Below are 27,625 nucleotides of genomic sequence, written 5' to 3' on the forward strand. Positions count from 1 at the left end.
GGGATTTTTTTTGGTTTTGTTTTTAAGGTCTCACAATTGTAATTATGTTGAAGCAGGAAGTATGCTTCATTTAAGTGATGTCTGGATTTCCCTCTAGAGCTGTTTCATGGGAAGAATCCTTACATCTTTTTCTCTGTTTAGGCTGAAGGTTTATGAAGCCAATGTAAACAGCTGAAATGAGCATAAACACCGGGGATTAACTTTAGGAGATTTGAAAGTTTGCCTTAATAAAATGAAGTAATTAGTTTATATAGTTTAGAGATACTGGAGAAGTGTGTTCCTCTCTTAAACATTTACCATTTGAGCTTTTTGATGATTACCTCAAAGAATCGAGGATAGCATTATGTTGGTGTTCAAGTTAATTTTTATTAACTTCAGGGAGAGGACAACTGGGCTATTACTTCATTAAACATACAGACATTGTATTCTCGGTGCATCACAATCCAGCAAGATTTTTATGCAGTAAAATATTCTCAAAGGGTTATTGTCTATTTCTTGTGAGCTGTGCTTTGATTCTAACTGCCTCCTCCGCTCACTGTAGACGTCCTCTGCTTCCTCCGAGTGTCCTGTAATATTAATGGCAAAATTTCCATGATGCTAATACTAAAACTAGTGGTTACAATTACTTGTGAAAACTGAGTGGGCAATAAGGAAGAATGTAACTCTGCCAAAAATAACATATTCTCTTCCCCCGATCAAGTCCAAACCAAATAATTTTGTTTTCTAACAAACAAAACATACAACAGAACCTGTGCAGGTAATGGCTGTTAAATAAAGGTTTAGGAAGAAAGTTACACAATCTTAAGAGATTCCAATCTCGGCAATGTGATGAGAGCTTCATGAAGCCAAAATACCCTCAGAATGCTTAAAAATTTCTGCTTGCAGTTTCCAGCCTGAAAGAATGAAAGGATGGAGGACGAAAGGATGAAAGAATGAAGGAGGAATTTTAAAGAAAAATTCACCGCAGGGATAAAAAAACTATTGATTGCTTAAGTATAACCAAGCTGAAGTTTCACCAGCATTTATAAGCAGCATACTAACACTGTGGATGCTGGAGTTCATACAAACACCACTTGCCTCTACTGCCCTCAACTTCCCATTCAATGTGTGTGGGCTAAGTACTGGACCAACTAAGATGACCCAGGTAACTACATAACTGCCATTCTAACACTGATCCCAGGCAAAATAATGAAAATCAGTGAAGATTCAAAGAATAACAACTAACACAGCTATGCATATTACATCTTGTCAAACTAACTGGGTATGTCTTTAGGATATTACAAGTTCAACAACTAAAAATATCCATCTATAACAGACTTCTGCTGAATGTCTTACCTCTTTTTGATCCAAGCAGTTAGCCAGTATCTACGATAATGCAGTTTGTACACTTTAGGAGAAGCTGTTGATAGAACTGGTCTTTCTTCAAGGCAAAGCTGTTTATTTATTAAACACAACATCTCAAACACGGCACAAGATTGCATCTTTGATCACTGCTTTAGGCATCCTTTCAGCCAGGACTGTTGGAGAGGCTTCCTCTAGACTTCCTCATTTGAGATGTAATCATGTTCACAGGGCTCACTCATGTCTTATGTAGTAATCTTTTCTCCAGACAAAAAAAAAACATTGATGAAACAGGTAGTGAACCCCTGAGCCAATATGTGTCTTGCAAATATGTGTATTTTGGCTGTTGACCTGCTAGTGTTTGAGAAGCATCTTTATCATTTTTTTAGAGATACAGCTACATCCTACAGTTTAATGTGATTTAGACCAACCTATAATTACTGCATAATTTACTCTTAAATATAAGCAATGCGTGCACACATCTCTACCGTTGCTTTTGGAACGTACTTCTGCTATTTGTGCTCTAGCTGTACAACACCTTCACTACATCCTTGATAGTCAACTTGAACAGCAGTACCTTGGAAACTCTTTAGTGGCAACCTGAACAAACTCGATTATTGTCATCTTTTAGTACTGACTGATTGAAAATCAATCTGTGTGGCTTTCACACCACAAATGTATCTACATATTTAAGACATATTTTAAGGTGGTGTCGCTTTTGTTTGCCTGCAGGTGTGGAAAACAAGAAGTGAGCGGTATAACTAGATGCCCAATAGCAGCAGACACGGGGGTAAAATTAAGGTTACGTACATTGTGGTAGTGAAAGCTCTGCACGGAGCAGCTGGTACGCAGGCACCGGCCCGTTTGCCCCGCAGCAACCCAAAGGATCACAGGTGACTTCCCAAACCCACGCCACAGCTCACGCTGGCCGCTGCTGCCCTCCGCCCCCACCGAGGGCCCACGGCCCGGCGGGCAGCGCCGCGGCCTGCCCAGAGCCCCGGCTTCCCGCTGCCTCTCCACACGGGCCCGGGCACCGCCTGCTGCCGCGGGCACCCCTCTTCCCCGGCCAGCCTAAGACTCGGTCATCCCCAAACGGCCGCGCAGAAAGGGACGAGGCAGGAAACAGCCCCACATACTCCTCTTTGCGACAACCTGCCGCCACCTCTTCCCCGCGGGGCGAGGTACCCACCCCGCGCTGGGCGGCCCCGCGGCCGCCCCCCGCTGCCGGACTACAGCTCCCAGCATGCCTTGCAGTCTCGCCGCCGCCTCCATCTTGTGCAGCAGCGGCGCGGACGGGCGAGCGCCCGCTCCTTTTCCCCTCAACGAACGCAAGGAGGTGGTTGCGTTGTTTAAATAAAAACTGCGTGGCCGGGGGGCTCTCCGCAATGTGGTTTTTGAGCCTGCGGTAAGGCAGGCAGTTGAAAGACTTCCTCGAGAAACCCTTAGCCCTCATGATGTGGTGGGGCGCGCTGTGGCAGGGGGAGCTTGACAGCAGGCCAGGGTCTCCTCTCCCCGGGGCCGCTCTTGTCTCCCAGAGGAGCCGCAAAACCGCTTGGCTTTCCTGGAAGCGATGTAGTGTCCTGGGAATCTCTTCAAAATATGCGGCGGGTCAGCTCATCTCCTGGTTCAGCAGTGTTGAACAAGCCCTGCTGCTGCTCGCTCCCAGCTCTCACCCCTCTCCCTGTTCCTCAGCATTTGGGACGTTGAACCCAAAGGCGCTGCGCCTGACGGAGCCCTGCTGCCTTTGATTTCTTCATGTAGCAGACTTGCTGGATACAAGCGAGGAACTATATTTCAAGCTTTGCCAAATCTGATATATCTGGCACTGGACCTTTTGTTTATGTGCTATACGTGGCAGGTACAACTCATCCCAGGTGTTGCACAGGCAGTATGTACATGCACGCGCACAACCACCATTTTTCAAGTGGCCGTTGCTTTTTTTTTTTTTTTTTTGGTTTTGCACAGCCATTTGGCAGTCGTCGCTACGGAGGACTCGGTACCTTTGAAAAATCCATGTTCTGCATTTAATCTCCTGGTACACCTAGGCATTGCCTGGGTAGCGCTATCACAGGGCCAGTTTTTCATAAACGTGCCAGCCTTTCGGCTCTCGGGGCTCCCTCTGGGTGGATCTTAGTTATGCGCAGCCCACTTTTAGAGGTTTTTAAAAATCCTGCTAGAGCAGCAGCCTTGGTGGCAGATCTGACGAGGCCAGGGATCTGCTGGCAAGGATCATCTACAGCAAGGTGGCTCAGGGAGATAAGGGCAGATGCACATGTGCACGTATCCGAGCATGGAGCAGGGAGAGGGGAGACAGGGCAACAAACAACTGGACCTCAAATGCTATGGCAGGGAGCTGTATATATGCATTAGGAAACCTAAGCGAGAAGAAATTTGAGTTAAAAGGCTTGAGTAGTAGCTTGGGTGGGAGCCATGAAAGTGGGCTGGGGTGAACTAGGAGAGGCTGAGAGAAGACAAACGAGAAGCAGAGTCTGCAAGTGGAGACCAGTGGGGAGGAAGGGAAAGGGGGAATCTAGGAGACAGCGTGAAAATACATAAGGCTGTTTGTGCAGAAATGGTGAGAGGCTCCTCTTGTGTGAGTAGTCTTAACACCAGGTTGGAGGCAGGGGAACAAGCACAAGTTTGTTGTTGTCCTTCCCCTGCCTTCTTTTTTTCCCCATTTTTTAAAGCATGTTTGTCTCTTGGAAGCAGCTTTGTTCTGCAAGTGTCCAGCACCATTTCCCTTTTCTTTAAAAAAAGGGAACTTCAGTAACACTTTCTGCAATTGGCATTGCATCCATACATTTTTGGAGCCTGTTTCTTAACCTAAGCAGCAGTGAGCTCTGAACAATTTCAGGAACACTGCCTTAATTTTCTCACACTCCTTCTCTTCCATCAGTTGGCTTCTCTCACTCCACCCTGTCTTAGCAAGTTTGCAGGTTTTTCCCACCACCTCCACAAGGAAAAATACGTAAGTTTTGAATCAAAAGAAATTGAGTACTCGGTCCATCCTATCCCAGAGAGCAGTCACCCTCTCAGAATCTTGTTTTCTGGGCATCCCCTATCGCCTTTTCCCTTCAGAAACCTTCTGGTAATACACTAGCAGCTCCCTGTTCTTTCCTGTGGCCTTCCTGCCAGTTTCCAGCTTTGCTATCAATCAATCAGCCTCAGAGACTGGAAGAAAGGAGGATTTAAACTTCTCTTCCATTTAGCACTGGACTACTGTATGCTCAGTTGCACAGTTGCCCTTCTCTGATTAGAGTCATCCACCTCCTGAACAGCTTTTACAGAAAAGCAACTTCGGAAATGCTAAATAATCGCAAATTAACTGGTCCTTCTACAAGGCTGGCTAAGCCCAGGCCTCCTGGCTCTATCATGGCCTTGTGTAAATCAGAAATGCAGAACTGGCATCAAAACCGTAATGGCCTGAGGGAGCATCTAGTAACATTGTGTGGGAAATTGCAGTATTCCCCTGACTGAACCCCAGTCCTTCCAAGCATCAGTCAGCATAAAGTACATGGGCAAGAAAAATGCGAATTGATTTTGATTTATTTCCACTGTTTGCATTCTGTTTGAGACTGGAAGAATTTGAACATTGGAAAGATAAATCAAACTCTAGGTAATTGAGTTTCTAGTCCAACACCCTATTTATTTCTAGTTTATTTTCTTGCAGGAAGGCTGAAAGAACGAGAGGAAAACAAACCTTGAGGGGGGTTACAATGCGTAAGTAGCCATCTTGGGAGTACAGGGCGGTTCTTTGCCTAGCGGAAAACACAAGAAACGGGTGGGGGGGTGACAATGGGAACTGTGCAGTGATGTTTAGGGGAAGCAGTAACGGAGAGAAGGGCTGCTGTTGTTCTCGGGGTGCACTTCCACTCTCCAGCACACCGCTCCCCAGGCGGGCACACGCCCAGCGCAGGCCCATGCTCACGGGGCAGTGGGCTACCGCCAGCGCAGGCAGCGAAGCCGGGTGACTTGCCAGCACCGAGAGCTCTCGCCTCACCCAGCCCAGGCTCCCCTAGCCCAGGGCAGAGCGGCCGCCCTCCCGCCCGGAGGGACGTGTCCCCTCGCCACCGACTCTCCCGCGGCCGGCTCCCAGCCACCCGTGCCACGCACCCCGTGTCACCGGCGGGGCGGGCACCGGAGGACAGCCCGGCTCCGCCGCGGCCGGACGCCACTCGCCCTCGGGGGGCAGAGGCAGCAGTGCGCCTCGCCCCAACTCCCCGGCTCCTGCCTGCCTGCCTCCGCCTGAGGAGCCGGGGGCCGCGAGGGGCGGGGCGGGGCGGGGCAGGCCGCGGCACCTCCCCCGCGGGAGGGGGCGGGGCTCCTCTCCTTTGCGCCATGATGAACAAATGACCTCGCGGGGAATGAAATTTAAGTTCCACCGGGGGGAGAGAGTTCTCTGCTTCGAGCCCGACCCCACCAAAGCCAAAGTGCTCTATGATGCCAAGGTGACCCGCCGCGCGCGCGCGACCCTGCCCTCCCTCCCTGTCACCCACCCACCCAGCCACAGACCGCCCCGCCGCGGGGCAGCGGCGAGGCGCGCCGGGCAGGAGGGAGCGCGGGGGGGGCGGGGCCGGCGCGGAGCCCGGCCCGCGGCCGTTGTTGCCGTTAACGCTCCCCGCTGGGCGTTGCGGGCGCCCTCGGGCGGGAGGCGGAGGGGGAAGCGGCTGCGGGCCCAGCCGAGGAGGCGGAGGGAGGGAGGGAGGGGAGGGGAGGCGGCTCCGCCAGCAGCACTTGTTGCGGGAAACGGACGCTGGCCCGGGGAGCAGGCGAAGGGGCCGCGGGCTGCCCGCCGTGACGGGGCTGGGAGACAAAGCGAGGCGGTGCCGGTCCCCGCCGGGCTTCTCCTCCCCCCGTCCTTGTGCCGCCGTCATCGCCCCCCGGGCGTCTCCGCCCGGCCCCCCGGCGGGGCTTGGCTCTCTTCCCCCACACGCCCCGGCCCCTCCGCCCCGGAGGTGGGGGGTGCGCGTAGCAGCTGTACACGGGCCTACGGGCCTTACCCCCCCCCCGCGGGGCGGAGGCGTCCTGCTGCCTGGGTGACAAAGAGGCGGCGGAGCCCAGGCCGTCGGGGCCTTGCTCTCGCGTCAGGTAGAGAGCGGAGCCGCCGAGGGGCTTTGGAAGTGTTGGACTCGGTTCCCGCCTTCCGTTCTCGGCTGAACACCTGCAAAGTAATTCTGAGATCTTATTTTCATCCCTGCACTTCCGTAGCGTAGCTTGATTTGCTCCCCTTCGCTGCTCTCCTACTTTTACTGCCCGCCCTTCTGCCTTCCAGAAGGGTTTAAACGGTACCGATGGTGCAGGAGAGTAGACAGAAATACGATAGCAAGCAGTGAGTGGTGGATCGTAAGTGTTGCAGTAAGAGGTGACTGACTCACTTGGGCCTGGCCTTAAGAATAGTGATAGTAATTGTAGCACTTTATGTAAATAGAATATTTTTGGGGGGTATCAGTGGGACATGAAATAATTTTTCAATCTGAAGTCATCTGTACCTAACGTGCAAACAGAATTCTGTTGGTTTGGTTTGGTTTGGTTTTGTTACAGAGAGGGGTGAAAAAGGAGGTATTGCATCTGGATTCCTGACCAAATTCATACTTTTTGCTGCAAGTTTGCTAGTTGTGTAGATCAGTGTTTTTCTAACATCTTTGATCAGGAGCTCCACCTTCCTGTAATATTTTGGGCTGCTCTTTTGTTTGTGTGTGTATTGCTATGGTCTGACCACCCCACCAACTTTAATTGCTAGCCCTAGAGGTAACCTGAGTGCAAAAAATAATAATGCCTTTTCTTCTTTACTTTCAAACACCCCAAACTCCAGCAAAACTGTCCTTGATTGCAACAATAGTTCTTAAATTCAGGACTCCCAAGTTAAAGCATTACGGTAGCCTAACTGCTGGGTGCATCTGGAGATATATGGTCTATCGAGAGCCATTCAAGTGCAGGCAGAAGGATTCCTTTGTTATTGCTAGTCCTGATGCTCTTGTTAATGATCCACCTGAAATGTCTTGAGGTGCAGGCCCTTTCAGACTGGTCAATTTTACATGTGTGAAAGAGAGGAAGGAAACAAAGGCTCAGATATTCACAAAACTTGTTAAGGTTTTGTGGCTGAGATTCAGTGTTGTTCAAGAGAGCAGCGTTTCTGAGGCTTATATATATAGAAGTCTGTTGTCTCCTGCTTTGAGGGCATGAAGAGACAACACACAGGAGAAAACGTTAGTAGCCCAGATGTGTATCTGCATATGCGTATTGTGACACTGCATTGTTTTGCATCTCCCTTTGTCTGTCTTGAAAGCAGGGGACATCTGAAGACAGGACAAAGATGGTTAGCAGTCCCTAACTTTAAAAGTGGGCAACAAAAAAGCTAGTTTTTCTGACCGTTTAGTATAATCCATATCTTCTGCTCATATCAGTATTCACTGGCAGAATTATAGGTAGATTTCATTTCTGTAAATAAACATTTCTTTTTTTTCTTTGTGTATAAATTCCAGAAAAGCTCACTTTCTCTCAAGCTTTTTAATACATGCTATTCAATATGTGTTTCAGATTGTTGATATTGTTGTTGGAAAAGATGAGAAAGGCAGAAAGATTCCAGAATATCTGATCCATTTTAACGGTTGGAACAGAAGGTAAGAGGCTGTATGCACGGTTTCAGTTCTTCCATTTCTTCTGTTTTATTCTGCAAAGAAAAGCATTGCATAGAATATCAAAGGACTTTGATGTTTGCATGAATATTTTTGGGTTTGTGAATGCCTTGAATGTACTTGCTCATGTTGACACACTGGTCTGTATCCATAAATTTCAGTGGATCAGTTTGATAGGCATGAGTTTAAACTTTATGGGATATCTCTCTTTGGCATAGACTTGTGGCTCCCAGGTTTCCGTTAATAAAAGGAGTTTATACGTTGTTAAATCTAGACCTGGATTGTTTGATTATCAAGGCCAGTACATGAGTGCAGTCTCTGACTGTGATCTATAGCATGTGTAGGTGCTACAGACACTATTGCATGTTAAGTCAAGGTTTGAGAGATTTTAGATAGCAACACGAGAGTTGAAGCCATGTGAATATGAAAGGATGCAAACCTTGTGATACAGATGTTGCTTCTGAATGACATTAAAAGAGTGCTTTTTAGATTTAATGTATATTAATTCATTAGTAATCATGAATGGCATATATTCATAGCTGTTAATAATTTTCTTTTGACCTATCCTTAGCTGGGATAGATGGGCAGCTGAAGATCATGTTCTTCGTGATACAGACGAAAACCGCAGATTACAGCGTAAATTGGCACGGAAGGCTGTGGCTCGCATGTAAGAAATCCTTTTCGTCTCAAAATGAATGAGAGATTCATTTTCAGATTCAAACAGATACATCCTGGTGTCTACTAGTGAGCTTGGCCTCTAAGCTCGTGCTGTAGATGGTAGATATCTACCCAGTACAGTCAGTACATTCTAGAGAGCTACTCTTCTCATACTAAGGTAGATACCTACATATTGTTATTAAACAACACTCTAAATGACTAAAACTTAATAACTATGTTATTCTTAACTATTGCTGCGAAATGCCTGTGTATTGGATCTACATCTTCCCAAAGAAATGTACTTGAAAAATAACTTAGGAAAACCTGAAGTATTTTTCAGCCAAAGGCAATAATCTAATGTTGGTTGGCCATGGCTGGAGGATCTGCTTGAGAACACGAATATGAGGTAATGTACGGACATTAAGGTATCCACTCTCAAATAAGCATTGTCCAAATTATTTCAACATTAATTAATGAAAATAACTCAAACATACGTTTCCTGTGCATTTGCATGTAATGTAATTAGCTAGGATAAACAGATTAAGTGATATTAGCCAAATTTCAGTGAACCATTTTATGTTCTGTAGGAGAAGAAAGGGAAGAAAGAAGAGACGTTGCAGGTTGCCTGGTGTTGACTCTGTATTAAAAAGCCTTCCTGCTGAAGAAAATGATGAGAGTAGCGAAAACTGTGAGCTTGTTTTCATTCTTTGATAACTGGCATCATGCCTTTAACTTTTTGAGCTAGGGGTACAGTGCATGCTGTAACTTGCTATTAGGATGACACAACAGCATCCTAGTCCTATTTGAAATATATAGAGGCAGTTGCATGAAGAGTGAGCACTATGTTTCATGCTAAACATCTATTAAGTTATTTCCTTTCTTCTTGTGTTCCAGAGGCTTTTCCTTGTGTCACTTCCACTCAACTATTCTAATCAGTGATTTCAGAGCTTAATGCTGCTTTGTTTAGTGTAGTATTACTAGGTGCAAGAAGCCCTCAGTTTTCTTTGTTTGGTGTTAGGAAACAAGACACTTTCCCTGCTAGTGTTTCTACCTATTTTAGGGGACAGTAAGATTTTCTTTTTCCTCAGTCTACCTGGCACAAAGGTCTGTTTCTTGTCAGCTGGCTGGCTGATTTCACTCTCAAGCCAGCTCTTTCATTTCATAGCGTTTTTCTTTGTAGCTTGAAAATCAGCAGGAGCACTGGCTGGCACTTAACTGATGTTCTGGCAACTGTCGCTGCACAGATCCAGACCTTCTGATTGAATGATTAATATGTTAATCCCCTGTTCAGAACTAAAGTCCAATAAAAATTGAAAACATCTGTGAGTGTTCAGAAATGTAGGGAGCTTTTAAAAGTGAGTGTTTTTCAATTAGAAAGGATGCAAGAATACTTCCTGTAAACTTCTTGTCTTACATATTTAAAAAGTTTATAATGTGCTGTAAATAATACTTGTGCGTTTAATTCAATTAGAATTATTCATCCTCATTAAATATAACAAGCTAGTTGGGTTTTTTTGGGGGTGTGTTTTGTGGGTTTTTTTTGTTTGTTTGTTTTGGGTTTTTTGCATTGAGGCCTGAAATTGTTTGGTCTTAACCTCTGCAATGTAATAAGATGAGATAAATATGTGAAATCTCTTTTACACAGCTATAAGTAGTTCTTCTTCTGATGACAGTGATGAAGGAACAGATGAAGAAATAAAAAGTGAAGAAAGTGACATAGAAGAGAGGACAGAAATGGTATATTCATGAGCTCCTTAACTTAATAGAATTTAAACATCTGTATTTGAAACTCTGGAAAAATTGAAGTAGATGAAATATAGGCCACAGCTGGTTATTTAGCTGGAATTAAAAGCATAATTTTCTTATTCCTGGTGCTTACTGTGGTTGGGTTTTTGAAAATTATAGAAGATGGCATATTCTTGTAGAATTCTTTGATATTAATCTAAAAATACACATTTGTTTCTTTTCCTCTCTTTCTACACATAAGGCTTATGTGGAGAAAACATAGCAAATTAGATTATCCAGATTTATGGGTGCTGTAAAATTTTACTGGTCTATGCAGGTTGTACAAATCATAATAGCAGTAGGATCTTTCTGGCTTTTGTATTTTACTGTGAAACGGGCATGTCAGCTCTGGTCTTAAAACGTAGAAGACTGACTTAAAAAAAAAAATCCACATTTATTTTCTTTATCAAAAAGAAAGTACAGCGTAAACGGTTGTTCTGAAGGTCTGTGGAATCTAACTGCTACAGCGTGGGTGATCTGTAGCAGCAAAACCTAACAAATTTCTGTTCATTCTTTTGTGTTAAATACTTAAGCGAATGCTAAATTGAAAAAAAAGTTTTAAAAAATGAATTCGCAGATGACTTCAAAGCAGTATTGTTAAATTGCTTACAGTAAGGCTACTATCCACTTAAATATATTTATTTTTGCATGACAAAACTTGATTGTTACATTGTATCCTGACTACTGAAGTTCTTTTTCACTAATATTCATAAGCACAACCAATATATTGTTTCTTGCACTGGTCTGTTGTAGAAAGAAGAACAAGACACTCACACGAAAAGGGACATGGAAGAAAGAGCAATAAGCATAGAAATTCCTGAAGTCTTGAAAAAGAAGCTTGAGGAAGACTGTTACTATATTAATAGAAGAAAACGGGTATGAAATAAAAGCTATGAAATGAATGTGCACGGGGGGATGGGGAGGGCATCAAAAGTAGTTCGTGTGTGTAACACCTCCTGGTTTTTTGAACTTTATTGTAAAGGTGAGCTTAGACAGTATAAGGAAGAATAAAAAGAGTGTAGGGAGCAGACTTCTCTATAGCTAAAACAGTGAGTTCTCATTATATTTAAGAATGTAACATTTCAGTACCCAATTGTGTTTTAGAGTGCAGATTGTTTTTTAAAGCTGGAAATGTAGTAAGCTTGTTAACCTGACCATATTTTTGTTTCTCCATGTGTTTATAAAGGATTGATCAAAAATGCAGTTTAAGGGTTCAAATTAATCACTCCTGAAATAACTTCATGCACTAGAGACTTATTAAACTAGTCGGTACATTACAAGCTCCTGTTTTAGCTTGATATACTTACTAATTGTTTTTAGAAGACATTAATTTGTTGTTTCTTTTTCAGCTAGTGAAGCTTCCTTGTCAGACAAATATAATAACCATCCTGGAGTCATATGTGAAACATTTTGCTATTAATGCTGCTTTTTCAGCCAATGAAAGATCTCGGCACCATCAGATGACTCCACATGCTAATATGAATCTTCATTATGTGCCACCAGAGAAGAAGTAAGTAATCTTTAGTCCAGCGCTATTGTCACAAGAAGAATGACCTTGCATTCTGTGTTCTGTTTCAAGGCTGTTCACTTCTGTGAGCTTATACTGTGATGTATGTCTTTTTATGGGGCTTAAAATATTTGACAGATACCTGTAGTACAGTAACACTGACAATTTGTTTATCAGTGAGAGAGTCCCTATAATCTGAAAAGCCATTATGCAAAGCATCAATATCCCCTTTTATCATGTAAGTTCTTGTGAATATTGGGACCCGTTTTGGAAGAATGTGTTGCTATTGTCTATGAGAAGAATTTTTTGAGCACTGAGAGAATATCTGATATGAGAATTCCTTGCTTAAATTAAACTGAACAGGTTCAAATTTTATAAAGGATAAAAACTTTATACAAACACTTAGAGAACTCCAAGTGCAGGTGATTTGATTATTTATTTATTTTCTAATTGACATATCATCTTAAATCCTAGAGTCAATATGTAGGGAAACAATGTATGTCATAACACCAATCCTGTTTACTAAAATTGATTGCATCTTAGTTGCTGTCTTCTCATCTGAGCTGTATATTCTTCTACTATGCTACAAATGCAGTGTGTTAACCATGCGTGTTTGCAGTGTGGGTTTTTTTGGTTTGTTTGTTTTCTTTTTTTTCCCTCATGTTAAAGATTCTCAATATTAGATGAGACTGCTTCTTTATCTAAGTCTACGCTGGGGTGCAATGTTGTATTTTATCAAAGGGAAATCTTGACTTTTGTTACCACGTTGTATTTCCATGGTGCATAATTATGCTATTCCTTGCAATATTTTGCAAATATTGCAATATTTGCCCTGACCCAATTTATATAGAGTGTTTTTAAAAAAAAAAAACCAAAAAAGGCAGTAGTTTTAGCAGGTGGTATGGAATGGTAATAGGAGGTATGGAATTTCTATCGTGGGTCACTGTGGCAGAATCAAATTACTGTTACTGTACAGATATATGCACTTGAGATGTGAGAGATGAATACCTTCATAGAGGTGAGAGGTATTGAAGGTGGGCTGGCCTCAGTGTTCTTGGTTCTGCTTGTAACAGCACGTGTACTCACCACCTAGCACCGTGAGTGTTTTACACAAGCCCAAAACTGAAGTTCCTAGTAGCCTCTAAATGTAGTGCTTTGGTTACCAGGAGCAGGCTATTGGAAACTGATCTCCAATGCAAACGTATCTGGTTTTGTTGGTTCACTGGATATCTCTTAAGCACAGCCTTAAGTTGAACAGTTAGCGGCTGTAGATCAAATTCTGCATATGCCTTTTACACAGAGATTCAGTCTATAGAGTCCGTACTTACTGTTTCTGGCAAGTGTCTCTTTTTTGAGCCTAGTAAACTTGGAAAAACAAAATAATGCTTACATGAAAAACTAACTAACTTTATTTACTGTAAAGTAGATTTTATTAATCTAGTAAATAGTAATACAACAGAACAATTGTGTGATTTTGGTTGACCTTATTAAGCAGACTTTTAAAATTTGTATTTGTCTGAAGTTACCAACAGCAATCACTGTCTCTTTAAGTATGCTTTTAATCACTCATCATTACTTAGTGATGAAGTCAGCATATTGTAGGTAAGAAGTTAATGATTTAATGATAATTAAAAGGGGATTTCCTACAACTACTACTGAAAAATTTTGACATGCAACTTTGACATTCATAATTTTTTTTTTTTTCCCCCCTCTAGTGTTGAGCTATGTAAAGAGATGGTGGATGGGCTGAGAATAACCTTTGACTTCACACTTCCATTAATTTTGCTCTATCCCTATGAACAAGCTCAATTTAAGAAGGTGACTTCATCAAAATTCTTTCTTCCCATCAAAGAAAACTCAACAAATACTAACAGGTGGGTTGGGTATACAGAGTCTAATACTGCTTATCTCCTGAGGAAAATGCAATAGAATGTGGTTATGTGTTCAAAATAGCATGATTTCTCACAGACTTTGACTTAAAAATTGTCTTGATAAAATGTTGAACTTTTCTGTGAATTGCTTGCCTGAATTCAGGTTCTGAATTTCTATCTGGTTAACTTCAAAAGGGGTTTGTACTGACTGGTGTAGGGTCGCGCTGCAACTTTGTGGGGGAAAAAAATTACATTGAAATGTAAATTTGTGTTGATTAACTTTTAAATTTGAAAATAACTATGCTTACGGAAAATAGTATTTAAAAGAAGGCCTCATCACTTTGGTAGTTATTGGGAGGAGACTGTCTAATTTGAATACATATTGAACAAGATCTGTGAAACTAGAAGGATCTCTTTTGGGGGAAGAACCCTGATCTCTTCACTTCTGTAAAGCTGCCTTTATTTCCTAGAAATCAGGAGGAGCTTTCCCCAAGTCCTCCTTTGTTGAATCCACCAACGCCTCAGTCAACTGACAGCCAGCCTACAACAGGGGAGCCAGCCACGCCAAAAAGACGAAAAGCTGAACCTGAAATTCTGCAGTCACTGAGACGTTCTACGCGGCATAGCTCTAACTGCGACAGGTTATCGGAAAGCAGTGCTTCCCCACAACCTAAACGACGGCATCTTGAGACCCCAGCTTCTATGCCAAAGCTCTTCTTGCACCTGGAAAAAAGTAGGTTTTGCTCTTTAAATTATTGCTCTAAACAAGAATTTAAGTCTTGTTCTTTTTTTTTTTTTTTAAATGTCATCTGGACTGTGAACTGAATGATTGAAGTAGGAATTCATTACTTTTTTGTATCAATTATTTATCTCTGAAGCTTGTACCAAAGGGAGAAATAAAAAGCAATATTCTCAGTACTTTGGTACTGTATTTCTCAACAGAATTCAAGGAGCTGCTTTTCTATGAGCCTACTTTAGGATAGCATTTGTTGAATTCCAGTGTTTAAGACTTTAAATGTTTTAGCAGCAGACCTTAGTTATGTTTAATGGCTTATAGTTCCATAAAACAGGTAATAAAATTTATTTCTGATTTCTTCTGTTTTGTTTTTCCTTCCCTTTTGAAGAAACCCCTGTCCATAGTGGCTCATCTTCACCTATAACTTTGACTCCTAGCAAAGAGGGGAGTGCGGTTTTTACTGGCTTTGAAGGTAGAAGAAACAATGAATTGAATGAGGTAACAGATTTTTATCTTGCTGTCCTAGATTAAATGATTAAAGGTTTCATTGACCTCAGAGTAGGGCTATGTAAGAAAAGGTTTTGTTTGTATTACTTATTTCATCTTTAATTTTGAAGTTCTGCACAGACTAAATTATTTATGGTGCTATAAAGATTTCATAACCAACATTTTCATGTCTTACATGTAGGTTTTGTCCTGGAAATTGATGCCAGAGAATTATCCACCAAGTGATCAACCACCACCTCCCTCATATATCTATGGATCTCAACATTTGCTACGGATGTTTGGTAAACTGATGCAAAACTCTGTGTTGAATCAAAATTGCTTTATTTGGGTGTTGGTTTTGTGTTTTTTTTTTCCCAGTGACCGTATCCATGTGATTTTCTGTTTGCTTTATCACATTTAGTTTTATTCTTGGAGAAGTGTACATTTTAATGTTTCAAACTCTTAGGCTGTTCATCAACTTGCTTATCTCTTACTGGCTCTGTAAGCCTTCATTTAACAAAAGTAAACAAGCATTACTTCCAATACACTATCAAACAACATTAAACCAAGCAGCATTCACTTTCTCAGCATGTTTCTTTTTAGTAAGGTTTTGAAAGATCACTGAGTAACTTGCAAAGAAAAGTGGAGGCTGCAGGGAGAAGAAATTTTTATGTTCTTCTTTTCTGTATAGTGGATAAAAGTAATTAGAAGTTGCTTTTAAAAGAACAGGTGTAAACATTATTTCTCTTATTTACAGTAAAGCTACCAGAAATACTGGGGAAGATGTGCTTTCCTGACAAAAACCTAAAGGCTTTAGTAAAACACTTCGAAATGTTTCTGAGGTAATGTGACACAATGTACCACAGCAGTGTTTGCATTGTTACATAGATCTAAGTGTCCTGGAATGACAAAGGGTTTTTAAAATAAGATGTTAATTTTCTATAACTACAAGAATATGATAAAATTAATATAAGATTTTAATAATAACAGTTTGAATAAAGATTAATACAAGATTTTTTATTCTGTAATTCAAATTGAAGGGAACCTGAACTCCCTACTTTAAGTTTCGATAAGCAGTGATAGAGAACTGAAGTATAAAAGTTTGCTAGTATGTATAGAATGACAAGTCTGATTTAGTTAAGAAGCATGTTTTGTGAAGAAATACAAACTCTGCATTGTTATTTTTGAGAGCATAATCTGAGGGTTTTGATGTTGCATCAATGTTAGCAGGGGGAGAAACTTGTGGTTTAGAGCATGTTTTTAATTATGGTAGTTTTTTTTAAAGAAAAGTCTGTCCTAATTGAACTTTGAACAGAAAGATTTCTCTGCTATGCAATGCAGTGGCTTGTAGAGGTGCCCAAACTCTTTCTGACCACACTAGCTTCACGGCTGGAGTCATTATGGTCACACCTGCACCATGATCAGTTTGTTTGTCAGGTACTGTGGTTAGTATCTCTGCATGACATTGTAGTGGTAGTTAGATATCTAGTGTGGCACTCTGTTGTGCATCATCAATACAGTGGAAAATAAATTTGCCAAGAAAACTTACCAGAGAAAGTGTTGCAAATGGTACACATCTGGAACAAATGTGTAATTCCTAACTTAATTTTGGTCAAAGATCCTTAAGTAGCCACATACTGAAAAGTAACATAATGTGGCACTAGCATATCAAAAGTCCCATTAGAGATCAGGGAGATGAAAGCTTTAAAATGCTTTTACTGTAATTGTTTATTGAAAATAAAAGATGTCTCAAATGTCAAGGTTTCTACAATACAAAATTTTTCCTTTGAAGCATTTAATTTTTAAGTTTTACTGATTCCTTTTTACATCTCTATTTTGTCAGATCCTTCTTAGTATTCAAAATAAGTTAAACGGGACAGCATTAGTGCTTATTATTGGAAACCTGTTTTTCCTTGGAGTGAATATTATTTAGGGTGCTTAACTCACTGTGGATCAAATCAGTTTTTATCAGACCTCTGCCTGTTCAGATTCTTCTGTGTTGGTCAGAGCAGGTCTCTACTCTTTAGCATCTTAAATGCAGTTTCTTCATACCCATTCTATGGATGAGCTGTCGTGGAGTGGAATAGAGGGAAGGAGGAAACATGTCCCCCACCCCCCATACAAGTAGGGAGGTGATTAAACCGAAAGTTCTAGTGGTAGTACCCACATGTGTCTTATTTTTCCGTCTGACCATCTTCTTGAAATGTGTAGTCATTTATAAATAGAAATATAAAAAAAAAAAAAAGTATCAGAAGATGTTTCCACATCAGCATTTTTAGGTCAGATAGAACTGTGCTTTTGAAGCAAATCTCTTGGTAGTTCCCACTTACCATGCTTTGTGTTGCGTTGCAGAGTGCTCTGAGTACACAAGCTGGATTCCTTTTGGAAAACACTTAACCAGAAGTGTGCTCTAGTACTAGGGTGCATTCAGTCCTCAAGACCAGACTACAACTAAACCAAAATGAGCCCCCCAAGGCAAGCATAGTGTAGATATTGCATATCTGGTATAACAAAATATTTGAGGGCTATGTGGTTTTTTTCAAGTGCTTTCTAAGCCAGTGTCATGTATGTTTTGCTGATGCTGTTCTCAAGGTTTCTTTTCTGTGCTGAAATAATGATTTCTGTGGCTTTGTCAGAACTGGTCAAATTGAGAGCCTTCCTGAAAAAGCTTCCAAGTTACAGTTACTGCTGTAGGAAGCATTCGGTCTTAGGTAGCTTTGTCTTAAGTATTCTTCTTAGACTAGTTTCCTTACCAGATATGCTACTGTGTATTCAAATAGGTAACATAGAAACCAATGCAAATTATTAGATATCCCCCCCCGCCCCGCACATATTCATGGGGCTTTAGGACATCTTTCATTTGGGTATTTCTTTTTGTCCTGTATGTCATTGAAAGTGGTCAAACAATTACATTTTCTAGAAACTTGTTCAGACTTGATTTTTATCACAGAAGTACTTCTGCGTTATCTGTTTCTCATCACAAGAGAAAACTTGAGGCTGAGGTGACATCTTGTACTGGTTCTTCAATTTTCACATTCTGTCTTTTCCTTTTGGGAAATGAAAGGATTAATGGATGTTTATGAAAAATATTTTCTATCAGTTCTGTTCTGGCTTACCTTTTGAAAGGTAAGAACTGTCCTACACAATCTGTATGCATTATATGATAACAGCCAGTTTACTTAAGACTGCCTAATTTCTTTTAGTGAATTGCTCTTGAGTGACAAGCTGAAGTGCTCTGCTTTTCTTTATTTTTCTAATAGCAGGCAAGGGATTGAAGCTGTCTGTTCGCATTAATAAAACTGTTTCTCAGTCTTCTTTGAATTCTAGGTAGAGTAGTCCAAGCATAAGTAGTTTATGTATTTTTAAATAAAACTTTCATGTAGTACACAACTGATTTAGTTCTGGCATAGATACTGATTTAATTTTGTATTACGATTTTATGGGTAAAACTTACAGTTTCATTTAACATTTGTACTATTAATCTCATATGGGCTGAGGAATGGAGACTTATTTAATATAACACTTTGTCTAGAAGCTTGTTTTATTGAGTTTACTCAGTACTTGACAGATGCATTAAATTCACTTTGAGATGCTACATGGGTAATATTTGCCAGTCATGACATTGATCTCAGTTTCCCAGACAACACATATTTTTAAGGCATGTATGAGATACTTTTTTTTTTTAAGTTTCATATTAAGTAGAAGCTGTATCCTTTGTGCTTAGTGCAGCTTTCAACAAGAGTGCATAATGAAAATTTCATCATGGAGAACATGAAAGTTGATTTCTCAATTATAGAATTTGCAGAAGTAAAGAAAGTTAGTTTATCAAATTAAGTACAAAACTCTTAGTCTTCACTTCAAATTATTTAGCTCTGAAATAATTCATAATACTTGCAGAAGAATAACAGTCTGAAATGGACGTTAGTGACAAACTCGCCAGTTGGTTTCACTGAATTTCGCTTACAGTTTGAGTTTAGTCTTCAGGAGCAAGCAGTGGAAGCTAACACAGTAACTGGTGCCTACTAACTGGTAATCTTACTGGCAAAGGACCCCTGATTAAATCTTCCTGCCTGTTAATAGTTTTTGAGATAAAATATTGCCTTTTAACCAATTCCATTATTTCAGCCGTATTTGTAATAAAATGCTGTATGTGCTGTATTTTACGACTTCTCTGTGTTGTGAGGTGCCTAGCATGCCTCCAGAGGCTGCTTAAGTGATGAGAAATGATAGGCAAGAAGGTGCCAGTTTTTGTTTTGCCGTTTCCATTGATTTGAACACAGCCTTGACTTGGAAAACTGTTTTGGGATTGGAGAGGTCACTTCTCAGGACTGTTGACCGATAGGAGATACTTAAAAATTAGGAGAATATAACATGTCTGTTTTTAGAATAGCAAGACCCATCTTCACTGAGGTAATTTCAGTCAATGTCATTTGCATTTTACGAAAAAAAGCAAAACAGAATGGTACAGCACTTCAGAAAGCCATAGGTATTTTGACTTTCATGAAATGCAGAAGAATGAGTAAGTGATGAAATATTTCTAAAATAATGCTTCTAAAATTTCTAATACACTTTTCCAGATGAGGCCAATATGTAGTATTTCAGTTTATGGAAAACTACTTTCTTAATGGTCAAAGACTTTGATTTTATGAAAAAAACACTGATATTTCAAACTCAGTATATCCTGTAAATTGTCTCTTTCAATTTAGATTTCATTTTTTTCCTGATGTTTTACAACATGCTTGTGTCTGTTGTGCCACTCTGATCCACGGGTAGAAAAGTATTTTAATACCGTTGAGTATTTTATGAGAAGGAAGCCAAATCAGAATGTGACCAAATTAGAGGGCTGTGATAATAAAATGTGTGTATAGGAAGATGACAAGTTGTTTGAAGTAACCTTAAGAAATAGACCTCTGGTTTTGATAGCACATCATTTTTTGAGTGTAGTAATTTTATTATGTGTAATTGCAGTGGTGAATTATGACCACTAGTCTGTGCTAATGTGCAATTAATGAGAGGTTATTAGTGGCTTTCTGAGATTGAAAAAATGAAGCATTGCACATAGTGAATGGAATAGAAAACATCTTTATTTAGGTGAAGTTGCTTGTGATGGAGCTCCTGCTCATTGTGACTTAATAAAGTTGCAAGATGGCGACTGATTAAAAATCGCTTTTTTGAAAGATCACAAAGAATGCAACTCTGCCACTGTTTCTTATATTGATTAGGGCTTTTCTATTTGCTTCTCAATTTTGGGATTAACCGGTTACTTGACAAAAAGTAACTGTGCAGCATAGCAATTATGACATACTAGAAAACTTTATGGAATTAGAGCCTAACTGTGAGAAAATCAAGGTTCTGAGTGTCAATGGACAGATGTGGGTTTAGAGGCACAAAAAGGTAAAGGAACTTTATTTTTTTAAATGTTCTGAAACACTTTGAAATGAAGGAATTCTACTTGCACAGTGAATGTATATGCCTTATTTAGGGCATTATTACCGCTGTATTTGGGCTTCGTTGTATTCATTGAATGGGTAGAAGGGTAACTGGCATTTTGGATCCTCTCAAACTGTTGGCACCTTTATGTTGAAAGCTTCTTAGTCAATGAGTGCCTGGTATTGTACAGGTTCTTATTTTCAGTAGGCTTTTGTTGTATGGTTGGTCTGCAAAATCTGCTTGTGTGTGCTTATTGTTCTTGACTAAGGTTTGATTGCTTTGCCAAAAATACTTCCTGAAACTGCACCATGTGGATTGCTTCTCTTCGTTCTGCTTACCAAATCATCAGGTGCCTGGGTATTTGAATGAGGAGCATATTCCTAATCATAATAGCAGAGGTTTGGATCATGCATCTAAAGTGAGAGGTTGCCTAAAATATTTTAAGTGTTATGGTAGCTTTTTTAGAAGGCAGCTGTAGGAATTGATCCTGGGATCTGTGCTGGCCTTGCCAAAAGTGGGTCTTCATCCTCAAGACCAGCCAAGGACTCCTGTATTGAGTTCTTGTAAGACTGTTTTCCCAAAAGGTCTACTAGAAGTTACCACTTTTAATTTTCACTCACTCAGCCTGATTACCTGAAAAGTTATGTTGGCAGCTTGGCATCTTCAGAGTTCTCTGCACTTGCCCTTTAAAGGCTGAGGAAGATGATCTCGGTTTCTGTACGTGGATGAGTGACAAGAGTCCAGTCAACAAAACAAGCCTGTTGGTTCCTTTGGCATGGTTCTTGAGACACTGGATATCAGAATAAACATCTGAAACTTTTCACTTCACTTGTTCTGTTGACTGCATTGGGGTTATGATGAACTTTGTGTTGGTGAGCTTTTGCCCTGAACAGCCTTCCAGATGGAGACATGGCTATCAATTGGAGGGGGTGGGGGGCAGATGGTGGCATATGCTTTTGCACGAAACTGAGCCTTTTAGCTTTCAGATCCTGCATTTGAGTAGTAGTCTTGGAGAGGAGATAGCTTCTTAATCTGCAAATGACATTTCTTTTGATGAGGTGACTCATAGAGTTAGGACTCACAGAGTTAGGACCCATCATGCTCTTTAAGCAAATTCCTTTAGATAGATCATTACAGTTGCCTTTGAAACAGCATCTAGCCCAGGCCACTGATCTCATCAAAGCATCTGCTTGCCTTCTAGAACTCAGAGCTGTAGCGGAAGTGTGTAAGATGTCACCTTCCTGGAAACTTTTCCATGTAACTCTGTATTCTTACACCTTTATGACTGAGGTTGTCCTTCTTAAAGTTGTTAAGGTTTTCCTTTCTTCATAATTTTCACACTTTTCAGGCCATCCCTGACTTTATTCATGTGATGGTAGCTGACATTTAGAAGAGTGTTTTTCTTCATGCAGAGACTGTTCACGTAATAGGTTGTGTTGACGTTGCCAAGACAAGGACGTTTTCGCTACCAGATGATGCTCTTAAAGCTCATATTAATTCAGTGACTCCGTTGAGAATCGTTCGTGACATATATATGTCAAGTGGTCTTTTAATGTGGATAACGATAGTTCTATGCCTCTTTTTGGTAGATCTGCCTGCGTGATTCTCAGCCAGATAGTAGTATATTTGTGGGGCTATTGCTTGGAGTCACCTGAGGTAGCTTGCTTATGGACTGCTACACCTGAAGATCAGAACACAGGAATTCTTCAAGCTAAGTTGCCCATGTGTCTGTTTCCTTGGCTCCATCCCCTCTAGTCCTTTCTGAAGTGTTACTCTTCTAGGAACCTGTGGTAGAGAGGGAAATAGCTGCATTGTGCCCTGTTATCTCTATGTTCTGAGCAGGAGTGTAAAGCGTAAGTATTCTTTTTGTGGATGCTCATGATGAGAAAAAAGTGTGCAGTCTTACATCTCAAAACTCAGTTACTCATGAGCAGTTTCACTGTGTAGGTATACGCATATGAACTCTGTAAAAATTACAAAAATGAAAAGGCAATAATGCAACAGGTGACTGAATTTATCAGATTTGTAAGTTAAAAGTAATGAAGCAATTTCTGAATAGCTAAATAGCAATGTGCTTTCTGATCTATAGCTGAACATTGGCTCTGCTTGCTAAGTACAGCTCCCTCTGTTTTTAAATCTTGACTCATGACTTGCAGGTGCCAGTGAAATTGATCTTTGTGCTATTACAGCTTTTCCAAGAGCAAAGCATTAGTGAAATATCCAGTAGCTAAGAGTCTTACGAGACTCCTAATATTTCTGTGCCGGCTTCCTGGCAATGTAGTCTGAATAGAAAGCAGCTTTAGAAGGGCCAATGCTCTTTGTATACAGATATACAAGGGACTGGGACAGAAGCTGACCTTGTGTTCCTTTGCCTGTTTCCTCCTGCTTCTCTGCAGAAAGTAATTTGTATCTGCTAGCTCTGGGGTATTTTGCTTTTCACAACACTTACATTAAGAACAGAGAGATGTACATTTGACTGCATGCATTCTGCCTGCTTTTTTGGGGTTGGGATTTTTTTTTTTTGAGTTGTAGCTGTGCCACAAGCATCTCAGCTAAAATTTCTCATCTTTACCAGCTGTCACTTTAGCTTGCACCAAACTGGCATTTATGACTGATGATCTTAAGCAAAAGTCAGGAAATTTGTAAGAGAAAATGAACCTGTTTCCCATTACTTGCCCTTAAAGTTCTTGGAACTGTCAGCTACCCAATGTCCTCTACAGGTTCCTTTGTTTTATTGATGGTCTTTTAAAACATACTGCCTTGTATGATCTAGCACTTGATACTGTGTTTTACGGAATGTTAGCCAATGACACTAAGAATTTGATTGGCCCCTGTAGTTTGTACTCACTGTTTATCTCGAAGTCATTAACGTGTGTTAATGAAGAATTATTAATTAAATTCCATTTGTGGCTCATCTTAATCTTGTGCAATCTAAGTATGTTAAAAGTTAGACTCAAGTTGATTAAGTTTTAGGCCTTATCACACTCACTTCATACCAACCCCACATATCCCAGAACGTGATTTGTAGCTAACTACAGTCAGAGGTCATAGCAGTTGATGACTCAGGTATTTTATTAGCTTCTAAGTTGCTATAATTTCAGTACTCTCTTGTAGTGGTTTTCCTAGAGTAAGGTGTGTGTGTAGTGCAAATGAATGACATGTTTCAGTGACGATTAGGAGGATCTGATTGTGTGAATTGTTTTTGTGTTTCTTTGAATTATTTTCTAAGGGGTATCTCTATCTCATGAAAAAAAGCATTTTATAAAGTATTAGAGCAATCTATGGCCTGGTAAGCCTAGAAAATTAGGTGGTGAATGGTTTTAATGACAAGGGGTAGTAAATCACTAAGTAGTGTGGTTCAAACAGTATATTGATCAAATATTGGTGGTTTTAATCTAGATTTGTCCTTTTTTTTTTTTTTTTTTTTGTTCAAGAAAAGGATAAAACTATTTTTTTTCTGGTTCATTCTTTTGCCAAAGTTTAACTAATTTGGGTTCACTGCTTAGTAGTTCGTTGCATTGATTGTGACTGTCTTGTTCTTTCAGGGGAAAATATTTCACTGCTGTTTTTATTTCATTTATTTAAATGCCTTTATTTCTGTGAATAGGAAATTGGTATAATGCAACTGTAACGTGCTGTAACATTAAAAACAATTTCTTTGATTTAGCAAAATAGTTTTTGTAGAAGTCTTTTTAAATTGTCTCTCAACCTTAATTACATAATCCTTTTTGCTATTTAATAAAATTGGAAGCTGCTGTTAGACCCAATGAGAAACTAGCACAGTATGAATACTTATAAGTAAAAAGTATGCTAAAGTGTTTAATGCACTTAGGATTGTGTGAATGAAGACTGTGTGGAACTTTAAATTTACCTAGCTCTTACACATTTATTATGATAGCTTATGTGGTGTCAGTCTGTGGCAGAGCCAGTTGGATCCTTCCTTTAAATACAAGATATCTTTCTCCCTTTTGGCAGTACCTGCCTAGCTGAATATTGCCAGAAATTATGTGCTTGATTAGACACTGTTACGGGTCGTGTTAACGGATCCTTTTCTGCTCAATTCCTTAGATAATGTTTAAAAACAAAAACAAGCTGCTGTTTGATCTGGAAGTGTATTGGTTGTCCAGCCAGTTCAGTTGTATGTCTTGAACCTGAAACGTTTTACATCGGAGACCACCCTAGGTCCCTCTGTACTATTAATTACAGAACTCCTATGAAATAAGCAAGTACGGAGGAAGTTGACAAAGTGCCTTCTAAATAAATGGTGACAGACTGAAGGATTGATTTCTTCTAAAAAAGCTTGTATTCCTCACTACTTTTCCTAGAATTAGTGGGATGTAACCAGTTATTCCTCCAGTTTAGCACTCGTTTGATGCCCATGTTTAAGGACAAGGAATGTGTGTGTGGGAGGGAAAATCAACCTTTTTTCATTTATCTGCGTTTTTGTGCTGTAACCTTTCTGTATGAGCTCTCGGCAATTAATATATTCCTGATTAAATTTAGGTTGCCTTATGTAGAGAATCTTGGCAGTATTCTTTGATGCTTTGGCTCTCTTGAGATCAAAGGACATGCCTAGTTCATGCAGTGTAGCTGTGAGTGAGGTTGGAGAAACACTATGGTTTTAATTGCATTCACCTGTACTTTTTAAATTTGGACTTTCTATGTCCAGAGTATTGGTTATGCAAAACTGGTATTTTCAGCTTCCAATAGTGAAGTCATCTCCCTAGCCAGTGGTTCTTGAGAGAAACCAAGTTCTGCAAATGACATTGTTTCCTGTTGTTTCCGTTGCTTCCTACTCTAACTCAAACAGAGAACCTGTAGCTAACGTTTTGCCATGTTTATTGATGCTGATCTTTAATATCCAGGTATTTTTGAAGGTCTTTGTTTTTTTTTCTGAAGTACAGCCTGGTCGTGCACTTCAGGGTTTAAGAACAGTTTTGCCCTTTTGCCCCCATTTGTATACCTGGTATCTTTGTATACAAAGGAAAGAGCAGAGGGCTTATAGTCATTTTAGCTGTTTGTTACTGATGCTAGTAGCAGCACTGTTTATTTTCATTTTTGGTCCTAAACCAGAGAGTTGTGTGTTAGAGAGCAGGAAGACATAAAATACTGGGTGCTTGGCTGTTTGAATACTATTTGAAGACCAGCTTGCAGAAATCTGAAATTAGGGAACTGGATTTGCAAAGCATGCCTATTTGTCTTTGACAGCTGTACTTAAATCAGATACTCATGAGTGGTGGAGACCTTAAATGCACAGGCACATGAAAGAACAAATCATAGCTTTACTTACCTTAAAAGATATGGTTTGACTTAATGGTTACTGGCCATTTGTGTAAGATACTGACACAGTGATAACTGAAAATCCTGTTTTTTACATAAATGAAAATAGTATGCTGAGCAGGTGACTGACAGAAGTTGCAGAAAGATCTCTTCACTTTTTTTTCTTCTGTGATAGTTCTTTGCATTCTTTTTCAAGTGTAGCTTCAACTTTCAGATTTTTTTTTTTTTCTATTGAGCTTGAGCAAATTTTTTTAATGCTATTTGGATTTGAGAATGATAGGGGAAGGCTGTTTCTCACTATGTAAAACTTGTAAAAATAGGGCAAGCCTTTTGTATGCCAAATTTCAAAGTGTAATAATTCTTAATTCTCAGGCTGTGGTTTTGCTGAGCTTAAAAATTAATTTGAAAATAGCTTTTCTCTTAAATGTTTCATGTTCTGTTCTTTTTTTGGCATGCTTTCTTTTCAGGTTTTTAGCAGAATACCATGATGATTTCTTCCCAGAATCTGCTTACGTAGCTGCATGTGAAGCCTACTACAGTACTAAAAATCCTCGGGCAATCTACTGAAGCTATTAATAAAGATTAAATCCTACTATACGTAGCCCACTTTTGCCACGTGGCTACAAGATGAAGATGAAAAAGGAATTAAAACAACTTCTGGAGTTGAAGAAATAGGGAAGTATCTTCTGTGATGGTTGATTTACTTAGGAATGGAGAACTTCTTTTCAGAGATGTGTATGGACTGCGTTGTGAGTTGCTTAGAGGATTGAATATAACTCCGGCTCCAGATGAATGAAGAAGCCTTGTTCTGACTTCTAATGCATAGGACTGCATAGGACTATTGAAAAGGAAGGGAGGCAAAAGCAGATGCATTAGCAACAGGACATTTTCATGAAGATAGATCATCATGCTGTGTTTCATTTTAGCTCCACCTCTCCAGCCTGAGAAATAAGACTTGACTAAAAAGTTACATGAAGAGAACGCATAACTGGTGTCTTATGGACTTTTTTCCTCACAAATTGCACTTCATTTTGTGGAACTGTCATGATAGAAAAGATTGCTTAATGTAAAGGTGTTTTTGCTGTTTGGCTAGCATGGCATCTGCCTCAAGAATGACTTTGTTGCTTGAATGAAAGATGTGTTGCTTACTTTGCATTTTGCAAAGGTGTATATAGCTCTTTTCATGGTAAGGCTGCCAGAGTTCCAAGGAGAGCATACGTTGCCAGTGATTCAACATTTACCTGGCAATAAATGATTTCCAGAGCCATTATGAAAGAACTGATTTTCTACAAGTAAGCGGAGAAGTCAATAAAGTGATGGCAGTTTAACTGGCAAACAGTTCTTTTCTTAATAAAGTTCACAGTGGCTGCTGTGTAAATGTGTGATTTTGACTGTTTAAAACGTCTTGTTGTGCTTGATTAGTATTTTTGAGATTGCTAAGTGTGCATATAATGAGAGGAGGGCGCATTGACAACATAGAGAGAGAAGCTCTTTCTGTATCATTAGGTTTTCTTCTACAGACTTGAAGGATGTCTCTTCAGACAGTTTTAAACACTTTAGCTCTGGAAATAGGAATTCAGTGAGAACCGAGTTCCTAGAAATCTGACAACACATTCAGTAATTGAAATATAATTCTTGTCTTGATTGTCATCAAAACCTCATCCATGACTTAGAACTCTGGCCTTCAGAATCCTCTGCTATGTCAAGACAGACACAGATTTTAAAAGCACTGGGAGAAAATAGGACTCGAGGCTTATAGACTACTGCATTAATCACTGTGTAATCCTTCCTAGTTCAGAAAACTTCCAACACTTACCTGTAATGAAAAACTAACTAGTAGTTAGGAGGAATCATCTTTCAAATGTAAATGGCAAGCTTAGTCTAAGAGGCCAAAGGA

General features: G+C 40.1%; 1 protein-coding gene and 1 long non-coding RNA gene across 3 annotated transcripts; one reads left to right on the plus strand and one right to left on the minus strand.

Moving 5' to 3' along the window:
* Nucleotides 1–353: 353 nt before the first annotated feature.
* On the minus strand, nucleotides 354–2,488 carry LOC127026997 (uncharacterized). Its single transcript, XR_007767769.1, has 3 exons — nucleotides 2,152–2,488; nucleotides 1,336–1,598; nucleotides 354–566 (listed from the first exon to the last, which is right to left on the minus strand). It is a non-coding gene; the product is annotated as an uncharacterized LOC127026997 (long non-coding RNA).
* Nucleotides 2,489–5,690: 3,202 nt separating this feature from the next.
* MSL3 (MSL complex subunit 3) lies at nucleotides 5,691–27,106 on the plus strand. 2 transcript variants are annotated; one of them, XM_050912449.1, is made up of 13 exons: nucleotides 5,691–5,789; nucleotides 7,879–7,961; nucleotides 8,548–8,643; nucleotides 9,221–9,321; nucleotides 10,279–10,370; nucleotides 11,172–11,294; nucleotides 11,768–11,928; nucleotides 13,641–13,799; nucleotides 14,267–14,529; nucleotides 14,921–15,030; nucleotides 15,221–15,320; nucleotides 15,776–15,860; nucleotides 26,196–27,106. In XM_050912449.1, exons 1-13 carry the CDS (start codon nucleotides 5,691–5,693, stop codon nucleotides 26,293–26,295), a joined length of 1,572 nt encoding a protein of 523 aa, XP_050768406.1. In that variant the 3' UTR covers nucleotides 26,296–27,106. The 2 variants fall into 2 exon arrangements, with proteins under 2 accessions (XP_050768406.1, XP_050768412.1); XM_050912455.1 differs by lacking the exons at nucleotides 5,691–5,789; nucleotides 7,879–7,961; nucleotides 8,548–8,643; nucleotides 10,279–10,370 and having other exon boundaries at nucleotides 9,241–9,321.
* Nucleotides 27,107–27,625: the final 519 nt, after the last annotated feature.

Source organism: Gymnogyps californianus, chromosome 1, assembly GCF_018139145.2.
Source record: "Gymnogyps californianus isolate 813 chromosome 1, ASM1813914v2, whole genome shotgun sequence".
Lineage (NCBI taxonomy): Eukaryota > Metazoa > Chordata > Aves > Accipitriformes > Cathartidae > Gymnogyps > Gymnogyps californianus.